The sequence below is a fragment of the Muscardinus avellanarius genome, assembly GCF_963383645.1.
Source record: "Muscardinus avellanarius genome assembly, chromosome: 15".
In the NCBI taxonomy this organism is placed as follows: domain Eukaryota; kingdom Metazoa; phylum Chordata; class Mammalia; order Rodentia; family Gliridae; genus Muscardinus; species Muscardinus avellanarius.
The window spans coordinates 37,380,774-37,406,522 of NC_137801.1; the positions used below are offsets into that span (position 1 = coordinate 37,380,774).

At 38.5% G+C, this 25,749-nt stretch overlaps 1 protein-coding gene across 2 annotated transcripts in view; it reads left to right on the top strand.

Annotated features, from left to right (window-relative positions):
* The window catches only part of PLEKHH2 (pleckstrin homology, MyTH4 and FERM domain containing H2), a gene marked incomplete at both ends in the record, with an annotated part of 117,481 nt that overhangs the window by 22,773 nt on the left and 68,959 nt on the right, over nt 1-25,749 (top strand). For both annotated transcript variants that reach the window (XM_080711137.1, XM_080711138.1), the window contains 3 exons: nt 16,171-16,233; nt 23,961-24,110; nt 25,449-25,532. In XM_080711137.1, coding sequence (XP_080567263.1) covers nt 16,171-16,233; nt 23,961-24,110; nt 25,449-25,532 — 297 coding nt within the window. The remainder of the gene's footprint in view (nt 1-16,170; nt 16,234-23,960; nt 24,111-25,448; nt 25,533-25,749) is intronic.

The following is a 25,749-nucleotide window of genomic DNA, read 5'->3' on the forward strand; positions in this document are numbered from 1 at the left end:
AGGTGAGGCAGTGGCAGATTCTATTGCTTCCAGGCCAAAGTTGAAGAAATCCACTGGCCTTTTGCTGTGAGGCAGGTCCCAGTTCCAGGCCTGCCATGCAACAGGCTCCTGATCTGTCCTCGCCATCCGGCAGGCTCTGGGCCTGGCCTGCTGGCTTCTGATCCGGCCTCGCTGTGCAGCAGGTTCCAGGCTTACCACCTGGCAGGTTCTGGTTCCTGTCACTGTGGCATGACGTTTACAGAGGTTCCCATTTTTCCCTCACATATATTTTAGTAGGAGAAAACAACACGTGTCATTTGCAGAAGCTGAGAGCTCAATTCTCTAGTAGCAATGTATTTTATCTCCCCACTGAAAGTGGAGGCTCACAGCCTTACCATGGAGAGTGAAATCCGCTGCTCCAAGCACACCCTGATCCTCAGCGCAGTACAGAGGAGGGCAGCGGCCGTGGGCTGAGGTCTCCCGGGACACCCAGCCCAGCGAGTGAGCCCAGCAGTATGGGTTGGGCTCTCTCCAACTTGCCCTGGACATGTTTCTTACATAGTGTGTTGTCTAGAGTTCCTGCACATGTACAGCAAGAGCAGTTTACCTTTGAGAAGGTATTTTAAAAAATTCAAGGTAAATACTGGCTGCCGCCGCTAATGACATTTTGGTTTGTCTCCACAAAACTTTTTCTTACGTAGTATGTTGTTCAGAGTTCCTGAGCATGTGGGGCAGAAACAGTCTACTTTTGGAGAGATTTCTTCAAAAATGCAAGGTGGATTTAGTTGTATCTGTCTGCCTCTCCTCAACACTCGCCGCTGCTGCCTTCTTGGTATCTCCTTGAGTATGTTGTTGTTAAGTATTCCTGTGCCTGTGTGGCAGGAGCAGTCTGCTTTCTCATCTCTTCTGTGATATTCCTCCAAAAATCACTTTTCTTGCAGTGGCGGGCACTGCGCTGCAGTCTTGCCTCTAATTTCATGATTTTCCACTTTCTCTCATAGTATGTTGTCCAGAATTCCTGAGCATGTGGGGGTAGGAGCAGTCTTTTTTGGGGGGGAGATTTCTCCCAACAGTTGAAGGTGATTTGGATTGGATTTATCTAGCTCTCCCAATTCCTGGCCACCGCTGTCTCTGCGATCTTAGTCCATCTCTTCTCTCTTATATTAAACCAAAATCTGATGTCCGGGATTTCTCAGAGGAATATATGTTCTATTTGTACGCTGCCAACTACTGTCATGGTTGCAGTGGCAGCTGTGGCCGTCCTGGCCCCTCCCTCAATATTTTTTAATAAAAGAAAACTGTACGTGTCTTTTGCAAGAGTTGGGGGCCCAAGTACTTACTATGTACTATGTGTTTTATTTCCCCGCCAAGAGTGGAGGCCCACAGCTTCACCATGGAGAGCGAGTTCTGCTGCTCCGAGTGCACCCAGCCTCAGCGCTGTGCAGAGGAGCACGGTGGCCAGGATCACCCTTGGCCCCAGGATGTGTGGCGCCAGCAAACCCGACTATGCGGAGCTCCATCTGACACGCCCCGAACATTTTTCTTACATAGTATGTTGTCCAGAGTTCCTGAGCTTGTGGGGCAGGTGCAGTCTACTTCCGGGGAGATTTCCTCAAAAGTTCAGGGTGGATTAGAATGAATCTACCTGCCTGTCCCCGATACTGGCCGCTGCCGCTGCCATCTTGGCCCTCCTCCCAAGCATTTTTCTTTCATAGTATGCTGTCCAGAATTCCTGAGCATGTTGGGCAGGAGCAGCCTTTTTTGGGGGTGATTTCTCCAACAGTTCAAGGCAGGTTTGGATTGGTTTTATCTACCTCTCTCAAATACTGGCCGCCGCTGCCACTGCCGTCTCTGCCAAAGGTCCGTCTCTTTTTTATATTTTAGTTAGGAATTCATGGCTATAAATGTTTCTGTATATTGTCCTTATCAGATATTAAGCCAAAATCTGATGTCTAGGGTTTCTCAGAGGAATACCTGTCCTATTTGGCTGCTGCTAGCTATTGTTGTGGCGGTTGTGGTCACCACTATGACTGCAGCCGCCGCCATTTTGGAGTTATCTCCAAGTGTAGTCCTTTAAATAGTATATAGCTGGGCTGGGTGTGGTGACACACACTTGTAATCCCAGCTCTTGGGAGGCTGAGACAGGAGAGTCCCATAGGTTTGAAGCCAGCCTCAGCTACTTAGTGAGGCTCTCAGCAACTTCCTGTTTCCAAATAAAGTATAAAATAGGTCTGGGAGTATAACCCAGAGGTAGAAAAGCCCCTGGGTTCCACCCCCATTATCACACACACAAAAAAAATAAATAATATATAGCTGTATTCCTTTGTCCAGCTATGGAGATGATATCTTTAAATATATCTGAAATTATAACAAATGTGTTCTGTTTTCTATATACCATGTTACCAGGTTTTATTTATCTCCTCCTATTCTCATCCATTTTTCCCCCATGGTGGCTTTGGAAACAAAAATTTAATTTCTATTCTTTTAAGTGTAACCACGTGTGTTAGCTTTCCTTCACTTTAGCAAATACATGAGACAATACATGTATAAACAGAAAAGGCTTCCTCTTGGGTCACAATTTTGGAGGTTTTGGTCCATCACTGACTGGCCCTCTTGCTTTTAGGCCTCCAGCAAGCAGCATACTATGGTGGGATCATGTGGTGGAGTAAAAACATTTACTTCATGGTCAGAGAGCAAAGGAGGAAGTGGCTGGGGTCCCATGATTCCCTCAAAAGCACACCCCGAATTACCTAAAGACCTCTCACTAAGTCCCACCTTCCAAAGGCTCCATCGCCTTCCAATAGTGTCAGTAGGCCTTTACCACATGGACTTTAGGGTATACTTAAGAGCCAAATTATAGAACCACTTAGAACTCCTACTTTCTTAATTTAAATGATTATCACCTTAACTGTTAAAATACGCCAACACAAATACTTTATAATGTAATAATAGAACATGAAACTGGATGTGATAAAGAACAAGAAAACCCTAGTTGGTGATAATTTAAAAAAAAAAACCTTGTATAAGATAGCATCATGGTAGGATTTCTAGAGAGGGAGAGTATAAGAAATTAAGAGCAGTGGAAAGCATCAGAAACAAGAACTGCTGAAGGTGCTACAATGGCCAGCATTGATTTTTTCTTTAGAGAACGCTTTTTAGAAATGAAACGTATTACTAGAACAAAACATATAGCCTTTAATTTAAAATTTCAGTCAAGCTCTTGAAATTTAGGTAATTATGCAACTTCAATGGATATTAGAAGATGCTAAATGTTGTATAAATCCATGAGAACCCATAGAGTGGAAAAATGTCAGGCAAGCAGAAAGATCTCGGTTGTCCCATCCTGCCAGTGAGAGAACTAGTGGTTTTCCAACATTACCACAAAAACTACCTACTTTGAAAGCCTGTGGTGTTATGGGGCTGGTTGGAATAGGGTTTGGTGAAACAACATTTTGGATAGGATGAGTAATAAAACTGAAGGAGATCTTTCATGTTGGAGAATAATTCAGCCTTCAACAACTCCTTGGGCTTCTATAACTTTGCAATAATAGCATACTTTGGATTAGTAATACTAGATGCACTTTTATAAAGAGAGAAATGTAGATTCTCTTTCAAGTCTTCTAAAGTCAAACTATCATTGTCCTTTAATACGTTATTATATATTTAATCTGGAATGTATCCTAATGGTTTAAATTGACACTTTTAAACCTCAAAATAAAGCAAATGTGCATAATACATTTATTTGGGGTGTAATTTTGCAGTTTGTGGAATGGAAAGTAGGGAAAATTTTTGTGTTTTCATGATTATACTCCTTGAAGCTGAGACATTAGAACCTCTATATTGCATTTAAGGACTGAGAGTAGAGAGAAAATACCAATCTTGGAATTTGCATGTCAAAATGAGAGTGATTTGCCAGGCGTTGTAGTGCACACTTGTACTCCCAGTACTTGGGAGGCTGAGACAGGAGGATCACGGTTCATTCGAGGACAGCCTCAGCTACTTAGGCCCTCCGCGATTTAGTGAGACCCTGTTTCAAAATAAATAATTAAAAGAATAGGGCTGGGACTTCCGGGAAGATGGCAACTGAGAAAAGCAGCGTATATGAGTCCTGCTAACACTTGATCTCTATTGCTACAAAATCAGCTGTTTTCATAGCCAGAAAACACTATCAGCAAAAAAATAAGAACTGTAAATATAAGGGACAGAGAAAAAGAAGACTAGAAGAACAACTAGAGACCAGAAAAGAAGCCAGTCTGCATTGTGTTGGCGGACGCCGTGCCAGCGCCATCTTGCCTCATAGCACTAGGCTCCAGAGAAGAAAGGTAAACATGGAGCTGAAGTGAGCAGCTGTGAATCATTCGGGTATAATTCAGCAGTTCTTTCAGTGCAAAGAATGTCTAAAACTCCCAGTGGCAAAGCTTATCACGCCCTCAAGGTACTCAGAACAAAGCTCAAAACCAGAAAACTCAGAAAAAAAAAAAATCTGATATTGAAGAAATATGGGCCCATTTTAAGAGAGCTAACCTAAGAATGAAGATATCTTTACGCCCAGCCTCAGAAGATACAAAGCATTCTAATAGAGTCCATTACTGGGCATCCTAGTATTAATGGAAGGGGAAGTACTTTGTACTTCTTAAATCGGGAGGTCACATGGAAAAACAGGGTAGAAGTTTCTTGATCACCTTCTGGTTGTCTACAAAAGCTTGTTTTTTTGTTTGCTTGTTTGTTTTTTCTCTTTCATCTGTCGAGAAATTGAATTTCTTTTTATTTATCCTTTGATTGTGTGTGTGTGTGTGTGTGTGTGTGTGTGTGTGTGTGTGTGTATGTTTTACTGGGTGATGAACCCAGGGGTATTCTACCTCTGAGCTACACCTCCAGCCTTTGTATTATTTTTTTGAAACAGGGTCTTGTTAAGCACTGGTCTTGAACCTACAATCCTTCTATCTCAGCCTCCTGAGTACTGTGACTAGAGGTGTGGACCACCGTGCCCAGTTCTTTTCGTCTCTAGATTTTCCCATGCAGTGCACCATGAGATACGTCTGTACTTCAAGAAGATGGATTTATCCCTGGGGAAGACAGCCTCTAAATGTGTATCCACAGCATTGATAGATACTGGGCAGTGTGGAGTGGGGTAGAACAATTTATATTAGCTATTTATTTTAAAATTTTAATGTTAGACACCCAGCTCTGCCCTTCTTTATTTCATGCTTGCATTTATCTCCACTCATAAAATATTAACACATATACATAATATAAATTGTTCTTACATAGCCAAAAGGAATTCAGTATTGTTTTCTTCTTTCCAAAGACAATAACCTTCACATTCAACTACTCATTGAATATTTTTTCTTCATCTTCCTTTGTACTGCTAACTTGAATTTTTATCTCACCTTTTAAAATCAAATTTACAGGCCTAAAACATTATTTTATAGCTGGGTGTGGTGGCGCATGCTTCTAATCCCAGAATTTGGGAGTCTGAAGACAGGAAGATCAAGGTTTGCGGACAGCCTCAGCTACTTAGTGAGACCCTTTGCAATTCAATGAGAGCCTGTTTTAAAATAAAGAATAAAAAACAGGGCTAGGGTATAACTCGGAGATAATAGAATGCCCCTGGGTTCCATCCCCAGTGTAGCACACACACACAAAATTACTCTATGTGGTACAGGGAGTATACTATCATTTTTCACGATCTTTACTTCTCTGTCATTTACCTTTTTTTTTTTAATGTGTCTTCCACTGTTACTCCCCATTACTTTGAAGCCTCTCTTAATGTTTCTTAATCAGTAATTTATGTTTTTCACCCTTTGTGTATTAAAATTCGTATGAATTCCTTATACTCTTTTTTATTGCTGTGAATTTTCTCTTCTACAAGGCTTAGGACAGTTTATGTCACCTGCTTTACTTCTTTATTTCTGTGTTAATACATAACCCAAAAACTTGGTCTCTAACAGTTTCTTTCTTTTTTTTTTTTTTCTTTCTTTTTTTTTGCAGGTCTGGGGATGGAACCCAGGGGCACTTGACCTCCGAGCTACACCCCCTACCCTATTTTTTTTTTATTCTTTATTTTGAAACCGGGTCTCACTGAGTTGCAGAGTGCCTCACTAAATAGCTGAGGCTGTCCGCGAACTGTGATCCTCCAGGTTTCAGCCTCCCAAATGCTGGGATTACAAGCGTGCGCCACCTTTATCTTTTTCCTCCCATTGTCCTCTTACTTTCTTCAGTTCCATAAAATTCCCCTGATTCCTCATCATGTATGATACAAACTAGTTTACACAGAATCCTGTCTCATAGCTATAAGACAACTCTTTGGTATTTCTCTTGCCAGGCACACATACATTTTCTCCTACAAGAATGTGATTAAAACATTAATGACTCCTTTGCAACCTTTCCCACATATATATATATATATATGTATATAATCATTCTCTATGTAATTTACATTTTCCTTGTATATATATAATTTGTGTATTTTCGTATATATTTGAAACCTGTTTGGAGAGATTTTCAAACATTAGCAGTAAGCAGACTATTCTAATGGACCCTCATATACATACCATCCAGCTTATGGTTATCAACTCAAGACCAATTGTGTTTTACCTGTATGTAGACCTGCTTCTCCCCTCCTGTGTTATACTGAAGTAAATACTAAAGAGAACATTTACTCATCATGCACATTTGGAATACTAGTATGGTTTCTAACTGTGAGGATGTGTCATTATCTATATATTTATATAATCTATTTTTATTTTTTTTGGTGGTACTGGGGGTGGAACCCAGAAGCTTTCTACCTCCGGGCTATACTCCCAAGACCCATTTTTTAATATTTTATGTGAAAACAGGGTCTCACTTAATTGCTGAGAGCCTCACTCAGTAGCTGAGGCTGGTTTCGAACCTGCGCGATCCTCCTGTCTCAGCCTCCCAAGCGCGGGGATTACAATCGTGCACCACCACACCCGGCTTATTATCTATTTTTAGACATTGTGACTTTTGTTTCTGATTTTCTTCCCTTAGTGCCAGGGCCTGATGTATGGTAGGCAAGTGCTCTACTCCTGAGATAACTCCTTCAATCTTGTGACTTCTATTTTTATCATTCAAATTATGGTACTACAAATGCTACCATTGAATTTTTCTCTAGCTTTTTAATATCAATTGTACATGATTTCTCATTTTTATCCTCACAGCATTCTGTAAATTAGTTACAACAGGCTATATTATCCCCATTTTGTACATAAGAATTTTAGAAGCTGGTGGTGCATGCTTGTAATCCCACTATTTGGGAGGCTGAGACAGGATAATCGCAGGTTCAAGGCTAGCCTCAGCAACTTAGAAAGACTGTTTAGCCGGGCGTGGCGCACGCTTGTAACCTCCGCGCTTGGGAGGCAGAGACAGGAGGATCGCACAGGTTCGAAGCCAGCCGCGCGCGCTGGTTTAGGAGACCCTGTTTCCAAATAAAAATGTAAAAATAGGTCTGGGAGTGTAGTCCAGAGGTAGAAGGGCTTCCAGGAACCCCAGTACCAACAACAACAACAAAAAGACTCTGTTTAAAAATTTAAAAAATAGCTGGGCGTGGTGGTGCACACTTGTAATCCCAGCATTCGGGAGCCTGAGAACGGAGGATCGCAGTTCCCAGACAGCCTCAGTAGAGAGGCTCTTGACAAGTCAGTGAGACCCTGTTTCAAAAAATAAAGACTAGAGCCTGGTGGCGCAAGTTTGTAATCCCGTGCTTGGGAGGCGGAGACAGGAGGATTGCTCAGGTTTGAAGCCAGGCTAGCTGGTTTAAGAGACCCTGTTTCCAAATAAAAATGTAAAAAAATAGGTCTGGTAGTGTATCTTGGAGGTAGAAGGATTCCATCCCCATTACCAAAAATAAAATAAGTAAATAAAAATTTAAAAAGACTAGATCCGGGTGTGGTGTGTCATCCCAGCATTTGGTCGGCTGAGACCAGAGGATCGCAGTTCGCAGACAGCCTCAGTAGCGAGGCTCTTCACAACTCAGTGAGACCCTGCTTCAAAAAATAAAGACTAGAGCCGGGCGTGGTGGCGCATGCTTGTAATCCCCGTGCTTGGGAGGCGAAGACAGGAGGATCACGCAGGTTCAAAGTCAGCCTCTCTGGCTTAAGAGATCCTGTTTCCAAATAAAATATAAAATAGGTCTGGGAGTATAGCTTGGAGGTAGAAGGGTTCCATCCCCAGTACCAAAAAAATAAAAAAATAAATAAAAGTAAATAAATAAATAAATAAATAAATAAAAATTTAAAAAGACTAGAACCAGGTGTGGTGTGTAATCCCAGCATTTGAGAGGCTGAGACCAGAGGATTGCTGTTCACGGACAGCCTCAGCTACTTAGTGAGGCCTTCTGCAACTTAGTGAGACCCTGTTTCAAAATAAAGAATAAAAAATAGGGCAGGGAGTGTAGCTCTGAAGTCAAATGCCTCTGGGTTCCATCCCCAGACCCACAAAAAATTAAATAAATAATTTTTTAAAAAGAGTTGGGATATAGCTCAGAGGTGGAATGCCCCAGGTTAAATGTCTATTACTAAAAAAAAGGAAAGAGAGAAAGAAAAGGAAAAAAAAGAATTTTAGAAATTAAATAAAAAGCCAGGTGAGGTGGTGCACACTTGTAATCCCAGCATTCGTGAGGCTGAGACCAGATGATCGTGGTTCGCGGACAGCCTCAGCTACTTAGTGAGGCCCTCTGCAACTCAGTGAGACACAGTTTCAAAATAAAGAATAAAAAATAGGGCAGGGGGTGTAGCTCGGAGGTCAAATGCCTCTGGGTTCCATCCCCAGACCTGCAAAAAAAAAAAAAGTAATTAAATGAGAACTAAAACCTACATCTCTTGAATCTAGTTTAATCTAAGCTTTCCCAATTTAAAATTATTAATAAAAGTGACATTTGCATATAGCAGAAATGTACTTTTAAATTTCTATATAAAAATTGAAACCTGTTAAATATTAGACACTATGCTGGATGCTTTCCTATTTAATTTTCACATAAATACTGTAAAAAGTATTCTTCCATTTTACATACAAGAAGTGGAGACTCAGGAAAGTTAAATAACTTAGCCATCATTACACCACTAATAGGTAGTGTAATCTGTGTTCTAAATTAGGTATAAAAATTTTTAAGTATAAAAAAAATAGGTCTGGGAGTATAGCTCAGAGGTAGAAAAGCCCCTGGGTTCCACCCTCAGTACCACAAAAGAAAAGAAAAGAAAAGGAAGAAAATGGAAGGAAGGAAGGAAATACTGTATGTGGTTGCATTTTTTTTTTTTTTTTTTTTTTTTTTGGTGGTACTGGGGGTAGAACCCAGGGGCTTTTCTACCCCCGGGCTATACTCCCAGACCTATTTTTTTACTTTTTTAGAAACAGGGTCTCACTAAGTTGCTGAGAGCTTCACTAAGTAGCTGAGGCTGGCTTTGAACCTGTGCGATCCTCCTGTCTCAGCCTCCCAAGAGTTGGAATTACAAGTGTGCGCCACCACACCCAGCTGCATGTTTGTTTGTTTGTTTGGTGGTACTAGGGGTAGAACCCACGGGACAGAAAGCATTGTCATTTCATCAGAAACATTTATTGAATGCCTACTATATAATAAAGACCTATATTAGTTGGGAGTGGCAGGATATGCTTGTAATCCCAGTACTGGGGAGGCTGAGACAGGAGAATCGCAGGTTCACGGCCAACCTCAGCTACTTAGTGAAGCCCTCCGCAACTCAGTGAGACCCTGTTTCAAAAATAAATATAGGGCTAGGGTTTAGCTTAGAGGTAGAATGCCCCTGGGTTCAATCCCCAATACCACCACCACAAAAAAAGACTTAATATTAGGTATATAATAGTGAAGCAAAAGGACTTCTGCCCTTGCTGTTATTACTAGAAACCAAATATTTCAGGAAAAAGCAGACAAGATATTTTCATATTTCTCTTAAACTATTTTTCACTAGTAAAATTTGGCAAAATGTTATTAGCAAAATTTCGTGGATTATTGTGTTTCTTTTGGCAGCCCAAACAATATCCAGTTAAGGTTCCAGAAGTACAAAAATTCCTCTGAAAATAGAATGTAGTTACAGTGTAGAAGTGACAATATCAGCCTATTGCCAGTAGTGGAAAACTGTGGTCTTGGCATGTTCCTAATAATTTTTTGGTTTAAGGAATATCCTAAAGACATCCAAGAGACATAATGCTTGTCCAGTTACTTCTATATAGTACCTAATCTAAATAACTCAATGAAATGCTTTAAGGCAGTATTCCTTGTCCACTAAAAAATTTGAAATAATTCCAGAAAACTAAAAATTATATAAAGTCCAAAGAATGCATTTAGGAAATATGTACATAAATATCGAAATTTTAAACTTCTTCCAGAACCTAGATCCCTGCAATAGTGAACCTCTAAAGAGTGCTGGCATACAGACAGTTAAATTTGCCATATGTGGTAATAACAAAATTTCCACACTTTCATTATTCAGTAGAAATATTGTGTGGGCTACATATGTAATTAATTTTTTTCTAATGGACACATGAATAAAATGAAAAATAACCACATGAAATTGATTTACTAGTACATTAAAACAATAACAAACAAACAAACCAAAACAGTGGGTAACTGAAATGATGTCCAAATGCCCTGAGCCGGTACACGCCATACATCATTACTTCCATCCTTTGGGGAGAGAATCCAGTAAAAGTAAAAACAGCAGCCTTTTCCTCCCTGCTGAGCGATAGCAAGCCTTGCCTCTTGACATGGCTGGTTGTATTAACTACATCTCTTCCTTCATGATCATCTGCATTTTCTGCAAGAATGCTCACATATTTCAGGCAGATTGCCAGTCGCTTATTCAAAGATAAATTTCAAATCACATGTTGAGCTTCCAGTCTTCATTTTTATGGAGAAGTCTGTTCTGTCTCATCGACTCTACTTAAGACAATTCCTTCCACAGTCACGTATTAGGGGGTCTCCAGATATAATGGGGTAGCCCAGAGAGAGGTTGTGATGTGTCTCTTGTGAATAAAAAGTACCTTAAAAAAATTTTTTTTTAAGATTTAAAGAAGTTTATTAGAAAGATAGAAATACAGAAAATAGAAATACAGCTCCATACCAGACTGGCATGGAGGGGTGACTCGACATGAATAAAAAGAAAAAGAGGAAAAGATAGAAATACAGAGGATAGAAATACAGCCCCATGCCATTGGCATGGGGGGGTGACTCGAAATGAATACACCCAAGTGTACCTTAACATTTCAATGATAGCAAATGTGGTGGGAAATGTAGGGAAATACCAGTTGTAGTTGTAGCCAGACACTTCTGTACACTTTCCTCATCTGTATCCACTTGTCATTTCTATAATAAACAAGTTTAATTTTTTTTAAATACTGTAGAGCTATGCTTTGTCTAAGTGTTTGGGCCACATCTCTTAGTTCAGGCCAGTAACACTTGTCTTCAGGCTTCCCAAGGGTGACAAGAAAACACGAATATTTTTACTGAGCCCCGGGAGTGTCACTTCTAATGAGTTTGAGTCTTTTTTGGTAGGTGGGTAGAAGTGATGGTGCCTGTGGTCTTGGGTGTCAGTGTCGAAAGTGAATTTGGCCAAATATAGTTATCAACGCCCAGGAAACATCCCAGTCAACATAGCCTTAATAAATGGAACCTCTAGGCCGGAAGTAGTTTTCAGGCTGAGGGCTGCGCGCGCAGGTGCCTCGAGCGAGGGATCGTCCCGGCAGCCCCTTGCGGCCCCTGGTTGAGCCACTCTAGCCGCGGGAGGCCGCTTCTTGTTGGTGTGGAGGGAGTGGGCCAGCTGGGTGGACCCCCTTGGCCCTTGTGAGTTGGAGGTGTCCCAGAAGTCATGGGTGACTGGACTAAAAAAAGTGAAAATGAGTGCATATCCAGTCCCAGAAGGCCCTGAAGTTGGCCAGACATCAACACTAACAAAAAACAACTTCAAATTGAATTCTGTGGCTTGCTTATTCAACACCTGCTACCCACCTCTTATGTTAATTAGCATCACGTCCTGTATAAGGCTTTTAAAGTTTTACTTATAATATTGACGTGTGTGTGTGTGTGTGTGTGTGTGTGTGTGTGTGTGTGTGTGTGATCAAAGACACTTCTTTTTCCATCAGCCTATTGTTGCAAAGGGCTAGGCCCACAGAGAACAAGAAATAGACGCTGGAGTGGGATAGCAGGTTTCATTGTTCACCTGTGTGACTCACTGAGCAAAGCTCTGGGTCTGAGCCCCAAGCTCAGAACATGCAAGTTCTTTTACACATTTAGTTGATTAATTTTCAGAAGGGAGGGGTGTCAGATATATATATATATATATATATATATATATATATATATATATATATATATATATATATATATGCTTACCTTAAGCAGGATGCAGAAGCAGAATAGCAGTTTATCTGTGTATTATTTCTCTTCACTGCTGTATCTTGCAGGCTGCCTGGGGAGGTCCTTGTTTTGGTTACCTCAGAGGGGGCCTGTGAAGAAAGCTTTATTTTCTTTCTCATATTGTTCCTAGGTTTCTAGCCAAGAGTGGTCTTCAAGGACATGGCCAGGCTCTGCCTCACTGTAAGAATGAAAATACCCAGAGACTTGATTTAAACATACATTATCACCTACACAGTGTATGAGAATATATCCCTTCCCTGATATAATTGTAACTTTTTAATCAAAACACCAAATATAAGTGGGTTGTGGAGGCACATGCCTGTAATCCCAGTACTTGGGAGGATGAGACAAGAGGATTGCAGGTTTGAGGCCAGCCTCAACAATTTAGCAAGGCCCTCAGGAACTTAGTGAGACCCTATTTCAAAATAAAAAAATAAAAATAGGGCTGGAGCTAAGAGATAGGACACACCTGAGTTCAGCCCTCAATATCAAAAACAAAGAAATGCCAACGTGGTGGCGCAGGCTCACAATCCCCGTGCTTGGGAGGTGGAGACAGGAGGATCGCGCAGGTTCGAAGTCACCCGCGCTGGCTTAACAGACCCTGTTTCCAAAAAATAAAAAGTATAAAATAGGTCTGGGAGTGTAGCCCAGAGGTAGAAGGGCTTCCAGGAACCCCAGTACCACCAAAAAATAAAAAACAAACAAAATCACCAAATATAACATTTGAAGTTTTCTTTTTTTTTCTTCCTTTTGGTGTACCTGGGATTGAACCCAGAGGCATGGTACCTCAGAGCTACACTCCCAACCCTGTTTTACTTTTGTGTGTGTGTGGTACTGGGGATGGAACCCAGGGGACACTCTACCTCTGACCTATACCACCAGCCATATATATATATATATATATATATATATATATTTAATTCTTTATTTTGAAACAGATTCTCACTGAGTTGCAAAGAGACTCACTAAGTAGGTGAGGGTGTCTGCAAGTGGCAATACTCCTTTCTCAGACACCCAAATGCTGGGATTACAAGCATGTGCCACCATGCCTGGCCCCCGTTTTACTTTTGAAAAGAAGATTGCTAAATTGCTGAAGTCTTCTCTAATTTTCTGAGGCTGGGCTTGAATACAGGATCCTTTTGCTTTTAGTATCCCAAGTACCAGGATTACAGGCATGCACCACCAGGCCCAGCTGATATGGTTCTTAAAGTGGCTTAACTAGTCTCTTGGTCTACATGTAGTCTATTGATACATGTAGTCTATTGATACATGTATTACATTGTATGAAAAGTATCAAAACGCAGGTCCAGTGTGGTGGCACACACTTGTAATCCCAGTACCTCAGCTACTTAGCCAGGCCTACAATTTAGTGAGACCTTGTTTCAAAACAAAGAATGAAGAATAGGGCTGGGGGTGTAGCTGGGAGGTAGAATAGCACTGTTCTATCCTCATTACTGCAGAAAGAAAGAAAGAAAGAAAGAAAGAAAGAAAGAAAGAAAGAAAGAAAGAAAGGGAAAAGAGAAAAAGAGAGAAAGAAAGAGGGAGGGGGAAGAAGAAAGGTATCAAAACTTTGATATCTTGTTTCATCACCACTCCTTTTCAATATAGTCCTTGAGACTCTTGCCACAGCAATAAGAAAAGAGAAGGAAGTCAAAGGAATTCAAATAGGAAGAGAGGAATTAAAATTATCCTTATTTGCATATGACGTGATCCTTTATCTTGAAGACCCTAAGAACTCAACCAAAAGACTTCTTGAGCTGATTAACAAATTCAGCACGTTGCAGGATACAAAATCAACCTAAAGAAATCAGTGGCTTTTCTTTACACCAACAGTGAATCCACAATGAAAGAAATAAAGCAATCTCATTCACTATAACCTCAAAACCAATAAAATACCTAGGAATAAACCTAACCAAAGATGTAAAAGACCTCTACAACAAAAACTATAAAACATTAAAGAAATAAATTAAAGAAGACCTTGGAATATGGAAAGACCTCCCCTGCTCATGGATAGGCAGAATAAATATCATCAAAATGGCCATTCTGCCAAAAATGATTTATAGATTCTATGCAATTCCCATTAATTACCAATGACATTCTTTACAGACCTAGAAAAATCAATCATGAACTTCATATGGAGAAAGAAAAGACCCAGAATAGCCAAAGCAATTCTCAGCAGTAAGAACCATGCAGGAGGCATCATAATCCCAGACTTCAAATTATACTATAGATTAATAGTAGTAAAAACAGCATGGTACTGGCACAATAAGAGGTATACTGACCAGTGGAACAGAATAGAAGATACAGAAACAAATCCACACACCTATAGTCAATCTTTGACAAAGGGGCCAAACTCATATGCTGGAGAAAAGGCAGCCTTTTCAACAAATGGTGCTGGGAGAACTGGCTATCCATTTGAAGAAAGATGGAACTAAATCCTTACCTCTCACCATGCACAGGAATCAAATGGAGATGGATTAAAGACTTAGAAATTAGACCAGAAACTGTGAAGTTATTAGAGGAGGGCATAGGGTCAACACTACAACATATAGGCACAGGCAGTAACTTTCTCAACAAAACCTCCAAAGCTCAGGAAATTAAAGCAAGAATTATCAAATGGGATGGTATCAAACTAAAAAGTTTCTTCTCATCAAAGGAAACCCACCAAGAACCTAAAGAGGAAGCCTACAGACTGGGAGAAGATCTTTACCAGTCACCACTCTGATAGGGGGCTGATATCCAGAATTTACAAAGAGCTCAAAAGACTCTGAACTAGCGAAACAAACAACCCAATCAACAAATGGGCAATGAATTGAATAGACACTTCAAAAGAAGAGATACAAATGGCCAGTAGACACATGAAAAGATGTTCATCATTAGCCATCAGGGAGATGCAAATCAAAACTGCACTGAGATTCCATCTAACCCCAGTCAGTTTGGCAAGCATAAAGAAATAAAATAACAACAAATGCTGGCGAGGATGTGGGGAAAGAGGAACTCTTTTACACTGTTGGTGGGAATGCAAACTAGTTCAGCCACTATGGAGATCTGTGAGGAGATTCCTTAGAAAACTGGGAATAGATCCACCATATGATCCAGCTTTTCCATTCCTGGGTATTTTTCCAAAGGGGTCGAAATCAGAGAACTACAGCAACATATGCATACCCATGTTCATAGAGGCACAATTCATAATAGCCAAAATATGGTAACAACCTAGGTCCCCATCAACAGATGAATGGTTTGCAAAATTATGGGAAATACACACTATGGAATTCTATTCAGCCATAAAGAAGAACAAAATCATGTCATTTGTAAGAAGACGGAAAGTCCTGGAGAGCATTATGTTAAGTGAGATCAGCCAAACACAGAAAGAGAAGGGACATATGTTTCCTCGAATATGCCGAACTAAGGAGCATTGGGGATACCAGAGGGACTCCAGATAATGGAAGGGGAAAACAGCAAAATTTGAATGGAAAGCTAGGAGAGGAAGAAGGCTGAAGTTGATTAATGAGGGACTACTTCCAAATACGTAAAAAGTATGAATATAGCAAGGTTACCCTGGGTATTAATTGTCGGGAAGGGGGAAGGGAAATGAGGGGGAGGGGAGAAAGCACCAACTACAGATTAAATGTATGCCATTTACTTTCAATTAAAAAAAATAAATATATGAAGTGTCTTTAATGTGTTAACTATATGTAATATATCTAGTAATACACTTTAAAATATTCTTACAAAACTGATGACATTGCAAAATTTACAATTTTTTTCCAAAAGAAAAATGAATTTTTCTTTTCCTCACTTTACAGATGCAACAGCTTGAGAGACAAGTTATTGATGCTGAACGTCAAGCAGAGAAAGCATTTCAACAGGTCGAGTATAATTTCAGCTTATTTTCCTTTCTCTTCTCTCTCTTTTTTTTTAGTGTAAGGAATGAAGATAGGAGGCAATATAGAACCAAATGTTGGCGAGGTAAAGTCTGTGCAAAGAGAAGTAAAGATGAGTTATATTTAACTAGAATTAAATTCTGAACTGGGTTTAAATCCAAAGAATAACATTTATTTGACTGGAAAAGTTTTTAATTTGAGTTTCGATTTCGTTACTCATACAAAACGAGCTAGCTCATATCTGCAGAGCTGATAGTCTTTGTGTTGTACAGAGGTTTTTTTTTTAACACAGTGACTAAGAACAGAGGCTCTGGAGCCAAACGGCCTGGGTTGAAATCTGCCCCGCGACTTACCACTCAGTAAGTTGGCCCTCAGCTAATGTAGTGCCTGTCTCATAGTATTTTGTGGAAACTGAATGGGTTGTTATGAGTAAAATGCTTGGAATACTTTGCAGCACATAGAAGAGCTATGTAAATGTATGTAATTTAATTGAAGCTAATTAAAGGGACTAGCATGTAGTCAGTCCTCAGTAAACGGTGGTGATGGTAGAAGTAATGGTAAGGATCTGGGGTATGCCTGTTGTTAAATGTTCTTTAGTTGATAGTATAAATTAGTGATATTCACTCTTATACTATAATGAGGCAACAATTAATAGTAAAATCATAGGTTACTTAAATTCTATGAAAGACACTTGTCATTCTCTTGTCATTCTATATAAAATACCTTTTATATAAAGAACAATTTATCTTTTTCTCCCCTTGCCTCTGTACCCACAGCTGTTTCTATATGTCCCTCTGTTCTAGCCTATCATGTCCTTTCTCTCCCCTTTCTCCTTTGATTGCCCACATTAGAGGAAAAAAAAAAGAGAGAGACTGAGGATAGTTTGTGTTTTTTTATAATTTAAATTTTTTAATCTATGTGTGGCAAATTAATTTTTGAAATTTAAACTAAGTTATTTTTATTTATTTATTTATTTTTGGTGGTACTGGGGTTCCTGGAAGCCCGTCTACCTCCGGGACACACTCCCACGGGCTACACTCCCAGACCTATTTTTTTAACCTTTTCATTTGGAAACAGGGTCTCTTAAGCCAGTGAGGCTGGCTTCGAACCAGCGCGATCCTCCTGTCTCTGCCTCCCAAGTGCAGGGATTACAAGTGTGTGCCACCACGTCCGGCTAAACTAAGTGATTTTGAATTGACTTCCCCCTCTCAAATTTACTGGATTGTAAAAGATCCAATGAAGATTCTAAAAAAAAAAAAAAAAAAAAAAAAAAAAAAAAATCCCGAAAGATAGGGATAGAAGATTGTTCACTCCTTTCAAGGTACAAGAATCCCCATTGCCAATGCAAGAGAATCAAATCATGACAGTTTGTAGCTATCAGTGCTTAATGATAGACTTTGATAAATTTAATAGGAAAAACTTATTTGGAGTTGTCCTTTGAAGATATCAGGTGATTTAATTACAGGCACTACATCTTTAAGCAAAAACATATCATGATTGGTTATTTTATTTTATTATTATTATTTTTGTGTGGTTCTGAAGGTGGACTTTTCTACATCCAGGTTATACTCCCAGACCTATTTTATACTTTATTTGGAAACAGGGTCTCACAAAGTTGCTGAGAACCTCACTAAGTAGCTGAGGCTGGCTTTGAACCTGTGCAATCCTCCTGTCTCAGCCTCTGAAGTGCTGGGATTACAAGCATGCATCACCATGCCTGGCCATGATTGGTTAGTTTAGACATACTTAGCCTTGAGTCCAAAGGAGAGAATTGCGATCTCTCAAAGTTATGATAAACTATATATATATATATTTTTTTTTGCTGAAGATTTAAAGAAGTTTATTAGAAAGATAGAAATACAGAAGATAGGTACAGCTCCATACCAGACTGGCATGGAGGGGTGACTCGAATGAATACACCCTCTATAGATATTTTTGTTACAATACTTTAAATCTATTTAGTACCAGTTTTATTATGCATTGATAGGAATTTTTTCTGTAAATTCCTTATAATGAATGTAAAAGTTGACAGGAAATGTAAACAGAGAGTAGATAAAATCTTGTGTACTGATTATATCACATTTTTAGACTATTAAGTTGGAGTAACTGAATTTTTTTTTTCGTACTGGGGACTGAACCTAGAGGCATTCTACCTCCAAGCTATGCCCCTAGCCCAATTTTGTTTCTTTATTTGAAAATAGGGTCTTATGTTTTTGAGAGTCTCCCAAGTACCAGAATTACAAGCATGCACCCCTACCCATTTGCTGTTTTTAACTGTGGCCTCTAAATTTTATGTTGCTTGAATTCAGCTTATCTTTTTTTTTTTTTTATGGTACTAGGATGGAACCCAGAGGCATTCTTCCTCTGAGCTATACCTCCAGCCCTATTTTTTATTCTTTATTTTGAAACAGGGTCTCACTGAATTGTGAAGGGCCTCATTAAGTAACTGAGACTGTCGGCGAACCAGGATTCTCCTGTCTCAGCCTCCCAAATGCTGGGATTACAAGTGTGTGCCACCATGCCCAGCTCAACTTATCTTTTTTCATTAAAAAACTGCATTTATATTAACCAACAAGAGACATTTTACCACTATAAGCAGTAGCCAGCTCAACTCTGTACTTTAGATTTATAAATTTTTCTGTGTTTATTAACATGTTTACTGTATGCATTTTCTTTGTTTATTAATGAGTGGCACCACTTTCATAACCATTTTCTCTGACAAAAATATCACACATTTTGTCAGATAAATTTTAGCAAATTGTATATTTAATATTACAATATATTTTTATTTTTCTTGTTTGCAAGTTTTAAAAGCAGTGCATATAAGTAAATCCAGTACTACTTATGGGTATTCTTGTGAGACAGAAAGCAGCATTTTTGGGATGTCTTAACAAATACCTGGTTAAATATTTAGTGTACTGAATACTTGGTACACTAATTTATTGATTCTGTCTTTTGAGGCTTAGTCCTTTGCCTGTATTTGATTCCGGCTTGGTAGGACCTTACTTTAAGTTCCCTGTGACCATTCTACTCTGTGGGTTTATCTGCCTTTTAGTAAAGTTATCTCGTAGTACTGGTGCCATTTGGGGCTCACAGCAAATTATTATTGCTCCGTCTTCCTAATATCTTTGCCTACTCGTTACATAGAAAACAAACTTATTACTCTTTTTATCTTTCACTTTCATCAAGAAGGATCCTGATTTATAAATCTTGGAAAGTCACATCGAAATAATTGCTTAAAATATGATTAGACAGGAAAATGGATGGAACTGGAGTACATTATGCTAAATGAGATTCGTCAGTCACAAAATTGGATGCTCTCCCTAACATTCAGAAGCTAGGGAGAAAATGGGTCATAGGAGGAACTCTAGGCGAAGAAGGAGAAACCATACATGAGTGAATGAGGTGACCTAACTGAGGAGGATGGGAGGGGAAGAGGGAAATTCCATAATGTACATGATGTACATTCACAAACATGTCAGTCACTAAGCCAAACGGGAGAAGGAGGGAGGAGGAGGAAATTGAGGAAGGGCCAAATGAGTGATGTGTGCATGTCTGCCTCTACTATCTTGTACCCCACTAAGATGTGTAACTACAATGCACCAATAAAAAATTTTTAATGTGATTAGAATGATGAATTAATTTATAATACATCTTAAATAGCTGGAAAATAAGCTGGGCGTGGTGGCGCACACTTGTAATCCCAGCATTCGGGAGGCTGAGACAGGAGTATCACAGTTCGCGGACAGCCTCAGGTACTTAGTGAGGCCCTCTGCAACTCAGTGAGACTCTATTTCAAAATAAAGAATAAAAAAATAGGGCTGGGGGTGTGACTTGGAGGTAGAATGTCCCCGGGTTCCATCCCCAGTGCTGCAAAAAAAAAAAAAAAAAAAAAAACAAACCTAGAAAATAGTCTAAGATTCAAAATACTCTAAATTTCTTTTTACTGTCTAAATTAGGAATCATTGTCATACCGTTGCAACTTACATACAAGTAGGAAGTGTCAACCTTGACCCCAAAATAGTCACAAGGGCTGGTGGTGTAACACCATGGTAGAGTGCTCACTTAGTATGTTTGAGGCCCTGGTTTTGATGCATCCCCAGCACTACAAAACAAAACTAAAATCAAAACAATCACATCTTAGTTACTGATAGTGAGGGAGGAGGGAGGAGGTGAGAAATGGGAAGGAAATGAAGACAAGGATAGTTAGAGTAGGAGTAATGTTTCCAGCACTTGCTTTTCCACTATGGCCCGGGAAGTGGAAATTAGCATTGGCAAGTGTATGCATGTCCACAAAACTACTTTCAAATTCAGTGACATGGTAGCTGGTCTTGTAGGACCCAGAAAAGCTATTATACTCATGGTTATGGTTTGTTAAAAGGATACAGATTAAAATCCACAATGGAAAAGGCAGCCAAGAGAAACCAGGTACAAGTTTCTGTTTGCTCTCTTGTAGTGGAGTTGCACAGAGATGGGCCTATTCCTAGTATCAGTGATGTTTGACAACATGTCTGTAGCTCTCCTGAACTGCGCTGTCCATGATCTTTGTTGAGGATCAACCATGTGGATCTGAAGTACCCATGCAGCTGACTTTACTCAGTCTTCAGCTTCCTTATCTCTTTGTCCCCTGTCCAAGGTCAAAGTGGTACAGCATGGCCTAGGGCCCCAAGTGAACAAAAATAGGTAATTACTATCAATACATAGTATTAACTTTCTGTTGTCACCCAGGACCTCAGGTATACAAGGGAGAGTCTTAGCAGTCAAGACTTCCCACAGGTGTAGAGGTTTTCTCCCAAAAGCCAGTCCTGTGTCCCAAAAGCCAGTTGAGGGCAGGCCAGTCCATTCTTTGGATTGTGTGGGATCTGAGTACTCCAAGTCTGCTGAATTAACCCTTTGTTTAAAAGGAACTTGGGGAAATCTAAAGATCAAAAATGTTTGGGAGGAAATAGCTAAGAAAATATACTGAGTGCAAGTAACCAGAGGCTTGCTCAGAAGTAAAGGAGAAGATATGAAGCATTCTACTCTAGAGAATATCTATGTGTAGATAATTGCAAAAGTATATTTAAACCAAATTAAGTTCATAGATGTTTGTTACTGGTCAGTCTCTGAGTAGTTAAAATATGGTTTAGGTTAAATGAATGGAGAAAGAACTGGGCTATTTTCCACATGCTTGTGGTAGGATATTTTTAAAGGCTGTTTATTTTTCTTGCAATCTCTTAGCTTTTCTGTAGACCTGAATATCATATTAATTACCAAAGAAGGTTGGGGAATCCTGTGACACTTGATCATAACAAGACCAGCTGGTAAACAGGTTGTGTATAACCATTTTGCGATCTCTTTTCCTTAAAAGATTTTGCACATTTTCCAATATATTCCTTGCCTAGGAAAGTTGTTTATCTAAAAGTAATAGTCAAAAAGTTTCACATGACAAAGATGCAGCCAAAGAGTTATGTTGCATTCATTCATAAAAGAGCAGCTTTCAAGTCAAACATGCTTTTCAGGATAAAAGAGTATTCCAAATCATAATTGTCCAAGACTGTAGACCTTCCCTAAGTAATAATAAGGCATCTTTATGTAGCAACTCAATGTCTGTAGGGTGGCTTGCTCTGACTTAATAAAAAAAGACTAGAGTTGAAGGTCTGGCAGTATGTATTTCTATTCTTATTCAGTTATGTTTTTCTGGAGATTGATCTTCTATTACTCTGAACTCAGATGAGAACTACCATTCTGAATTTGGGTTCTCCTCTTCTCTCCTTGCTTCCACAGCTATAGAATATCTTCTGTGCAACTGGAACTATCTTCTTAAGATTGACCCTTGGTTTTTATTGCCCAGCTGTTTGTCCTGCTTGGGCAGTTTTTCATGACAAATCTCTGATGTAGACTTTTGTCTTTGATACAGATCTTTGTCCTCCAGCTCACGCAGAAAGCCCACTCTATTATGTTAAAGAGTCTAAATCTAAGGTAACTGAAATTATTGTTTGAATAGTGGGATACATTTTTCTTCTATTTTTGATCCATTTTTATTTTTATAGTTTCTAGCCATGTGGATAGTGTTTTAAGTAGAGCCATTTTGGCATCTGAATTAAATTTGTTTTTATTCAGTGAATCCACAGATGAAACCTGGTATTCATGATTAAAAAAATAAAACCAAACCAACCTCTGCACCTTCGTTCTGAAAAGTCTCGTTAGTCAAATATTTTTTAACTTGAAGTAAGGATTTATTTTTATTTTTTAGGGATATTTTTAATAGTTTACTATTTTTCATTTTTGCTATTTTTATTTTCATAATCACTTTTACATTATTTTTCTCCATTGTATCTATAATCTAAGTCATTGAAAAAAATTCTTATTAACTATTTGGAATATATAGAATAAAACTCTTAATATGGTCCTCAATACTCTCTTTTTCTTACTACCATTAACACCTCCCTTATTTAGCCCTCTTTGTAAAGTCTCTGGTAAGGCTTCCAATTCACTAGACTCTGTAATCAAGGATCAGATTTGTGATTCACAGAAAGGTAAGAGAAAAGCACATGTACATGGTGATGCACACCTGTAATCCCTGCAACTCAGGAGACTGAGGCAGGAGGATCACAGGTTCAAAGCCAGCCTGGGCGACTTAGTAAGACCCCATCTCAAAACTCAATCAATCAATCAATCAATCAATCAATCAAGCTGGGCTGTTGCCCAGTAGTAAAGAATCCTTGGACTCAATCCCTAATACCATAAAAAAGGGGTGACAGTAAAACCTAAACTTCACTATGAATTGAATAGGTTTACATAATCAGTATAGGTCAGCTGATACAATTTGCAGATTTGCCCTTCTAAGACTTCATATTCCATGATGTGTTTGGCAGAAGATCCGAGCAGTGCCAATATATCTTAGATATTAGATATTACGTGAAGCACCACTCACCCCCAGCCATGCACTTATTGCTTTTATCAACTGTGTATAATGTACTGAATGATTTTCACATGTTTATTATATTTGTTATCTCTCCCACTAGAATGTAATTTCTATTTATAAATATCTACAGGCAGAGATTTTGGGGTCTCTTATTCACTTGCCTTCCCAAGGACCTTTATGGTCCTTGGCAGGTATTCAGGGGACATTTGTTAAGTGAACAAATCAATGAGCCCTCACTGAATGCGTTCTCCTTCCTGTATCTAGTCTCTTCTCATTATTTGTTATGATTTTGTCATTTGGGTCTGAAAATTTCTTTTGTTTTCCTTTTTCTTTTCACTGTGTGTTTCTTTTTCTCCTAAGTTTGATCTTCTGCTTCCAGATGTGTTGCATCAGGTCGTCTGATTTGAGTCTTACCACTCAACTCTTTTATTTTATATTCATACCTTGTTTAAGATGTAAAAAAATGGGGGCTAGAAATTTTCTGCTTCTATGCAAACACTTTTTTGTTGATCTAGTAAACATATTGATCTAGCACATTACTGTTGATCGAGTAAACATATACATTATCATATATGATAGCAATATTCAGATAATATGTATTTTTATGTATCTCAAAGGTAAAACCACTTTGCAAAATTGTCTTTAGACTTTACAATTATTGAATATGTTAAACTTTGCTGCTTAATATTTTTCTTTTATTTTGGTACCTTTTAGAAATCTATATAATTTTAAAGTAAAATTCTGAGTTAATATTATAATAAATTAAGTGTGGGCAAAATTTGAATATTTTATACTCTCAATTTAGGTACAAGTTATGGAAGAGAAATTAAAAGCAGCTAATATCCAGACCAGTGAATCGGAAATGAGGTTATATAAAAAGTGTCAAGATCTGGAGTCTCTTCTACAGGAAAAAGATGACATCATTCAAAATTTGGAACTGCAACTTGAAGAACAGGTAGGAAAATTTTAATCATCAAAGACATAACTGTGTGCACTTGTTTGTGAGTAATTGCAAAGATTAAAAAGAGAGAGAGCCCCTAAATATGGAGGTGAATTCTCAAGTCAACCTACAGGGTTTTGTCACATTGGTGTGAGACACAAATAAAATAGCATTCACTTGAAGTCCATTGTGATTCCAGGCAACCCTAGCATTTCTTAGATGTGAGTGTTTTTTAACTTTCAGACTTTAGAGTTTAAATGTAGTGTTTAAGAAGGAAACATTTAGTTATTAGCAGCCATTTATGTTTGTAAACTCTTTGGGGCCAATCTTTGTGTTAAATTGTTATGGTGTTGGAAATGTTTATAAGACATTATATTTTAAATATGTTTGGCACTAATCCTTATGCTTATAAAAGTATGTGCTGTTTTGAATCACTTTATTGAGATCAAGTAGAATATTTAGCTTAGTTAAAATTTTTATTACAAAAAATTACATTAGGATTATTTCCTTAAGTTGTCATTTAACTTTTTTTTTTTTTTTTTTTGCACTGAGAATGAAACCCAGGGACATTTTACTTCTGAGCTATACCCCCATCCCTATTTTTTTTTAGTCCTTTTATTTTCAAAACGATCTCATTGAGTTGCAAAGTGCCTCTCTAAGTAGCTGAGGCTGTCTGCAAAAGTCTCTGCCTCCCGAATACTGAGATTACAAGTGTGCGCCACCAAGCCCGGCTATTTAACATTATTTAAATATGACCACTATGAAATTGTTAAAATACATGCATTGTTTAGCTTCTGCATTTTTTTTTTTTATTTCTCTGGGGATTAGTGTTTCGTTAGTTCAGTGTTTTCTGGGCTTTCTACCAAGCCCAGATCCTGCCCACTGTAGTCACATTCTCAGAGTTTTGTGATTATTACCAGATTTTAAGGTTCATGAGCTAGTGTTTCTCAATGTTTATTTTTCCTGGATCTTTTAAAACTAATATTTGAAGGAGGAGGAACCCAAATCCTTGAGCATATTCTTATTCTTCTTTCCCTAACCTGGTTGACCCTCTTCATCTGTTCTTAAAATGGTTTGTTTTTGTTGATTTTTTTTCAGTGGATTGATTTCAGTGTGTGATCTTTTGGAGAAGGAGCAGAACAGTTGTTAATACTATCAATACTTGCATATGTCTTTATAGTTTCTTATTTTATATGCTGAATACTTTTTCTAAATTTTGTTTGGTAATTTTGAGGTAGGAATATTAACTTGGAAACAGTTTTGTAAATAGACTTGCCTTCTATATTTATGAGATAACATTTCCAGACCACCAACTTTATGTTTGAACTAAACAGACTGCTAATGTTATTTCAGAAACAAATAAGAATACAAGAAGCTAAAATAATAGAAGAGAAAGCAGCTAAGATCAAAGAATGGGTAACAGTTAAGTTAAATGAGGTATTTATTCCTATACTTTTTATTTACATTGTACTTCTTTTGAATATCAAGGTCATTGTAATATATGGTTATGCTGAGTGGAACAAAAAGCTCTGATCATGCTTTTTCTATCTTTTGGCACACCTGGGATAAATGGCTTTCTTTTCAGTATTCATTGTTTTTTTTAATTAAAAACATTGATAGACTCATAATGATAAGTCGTTCTAATTAGTGAATT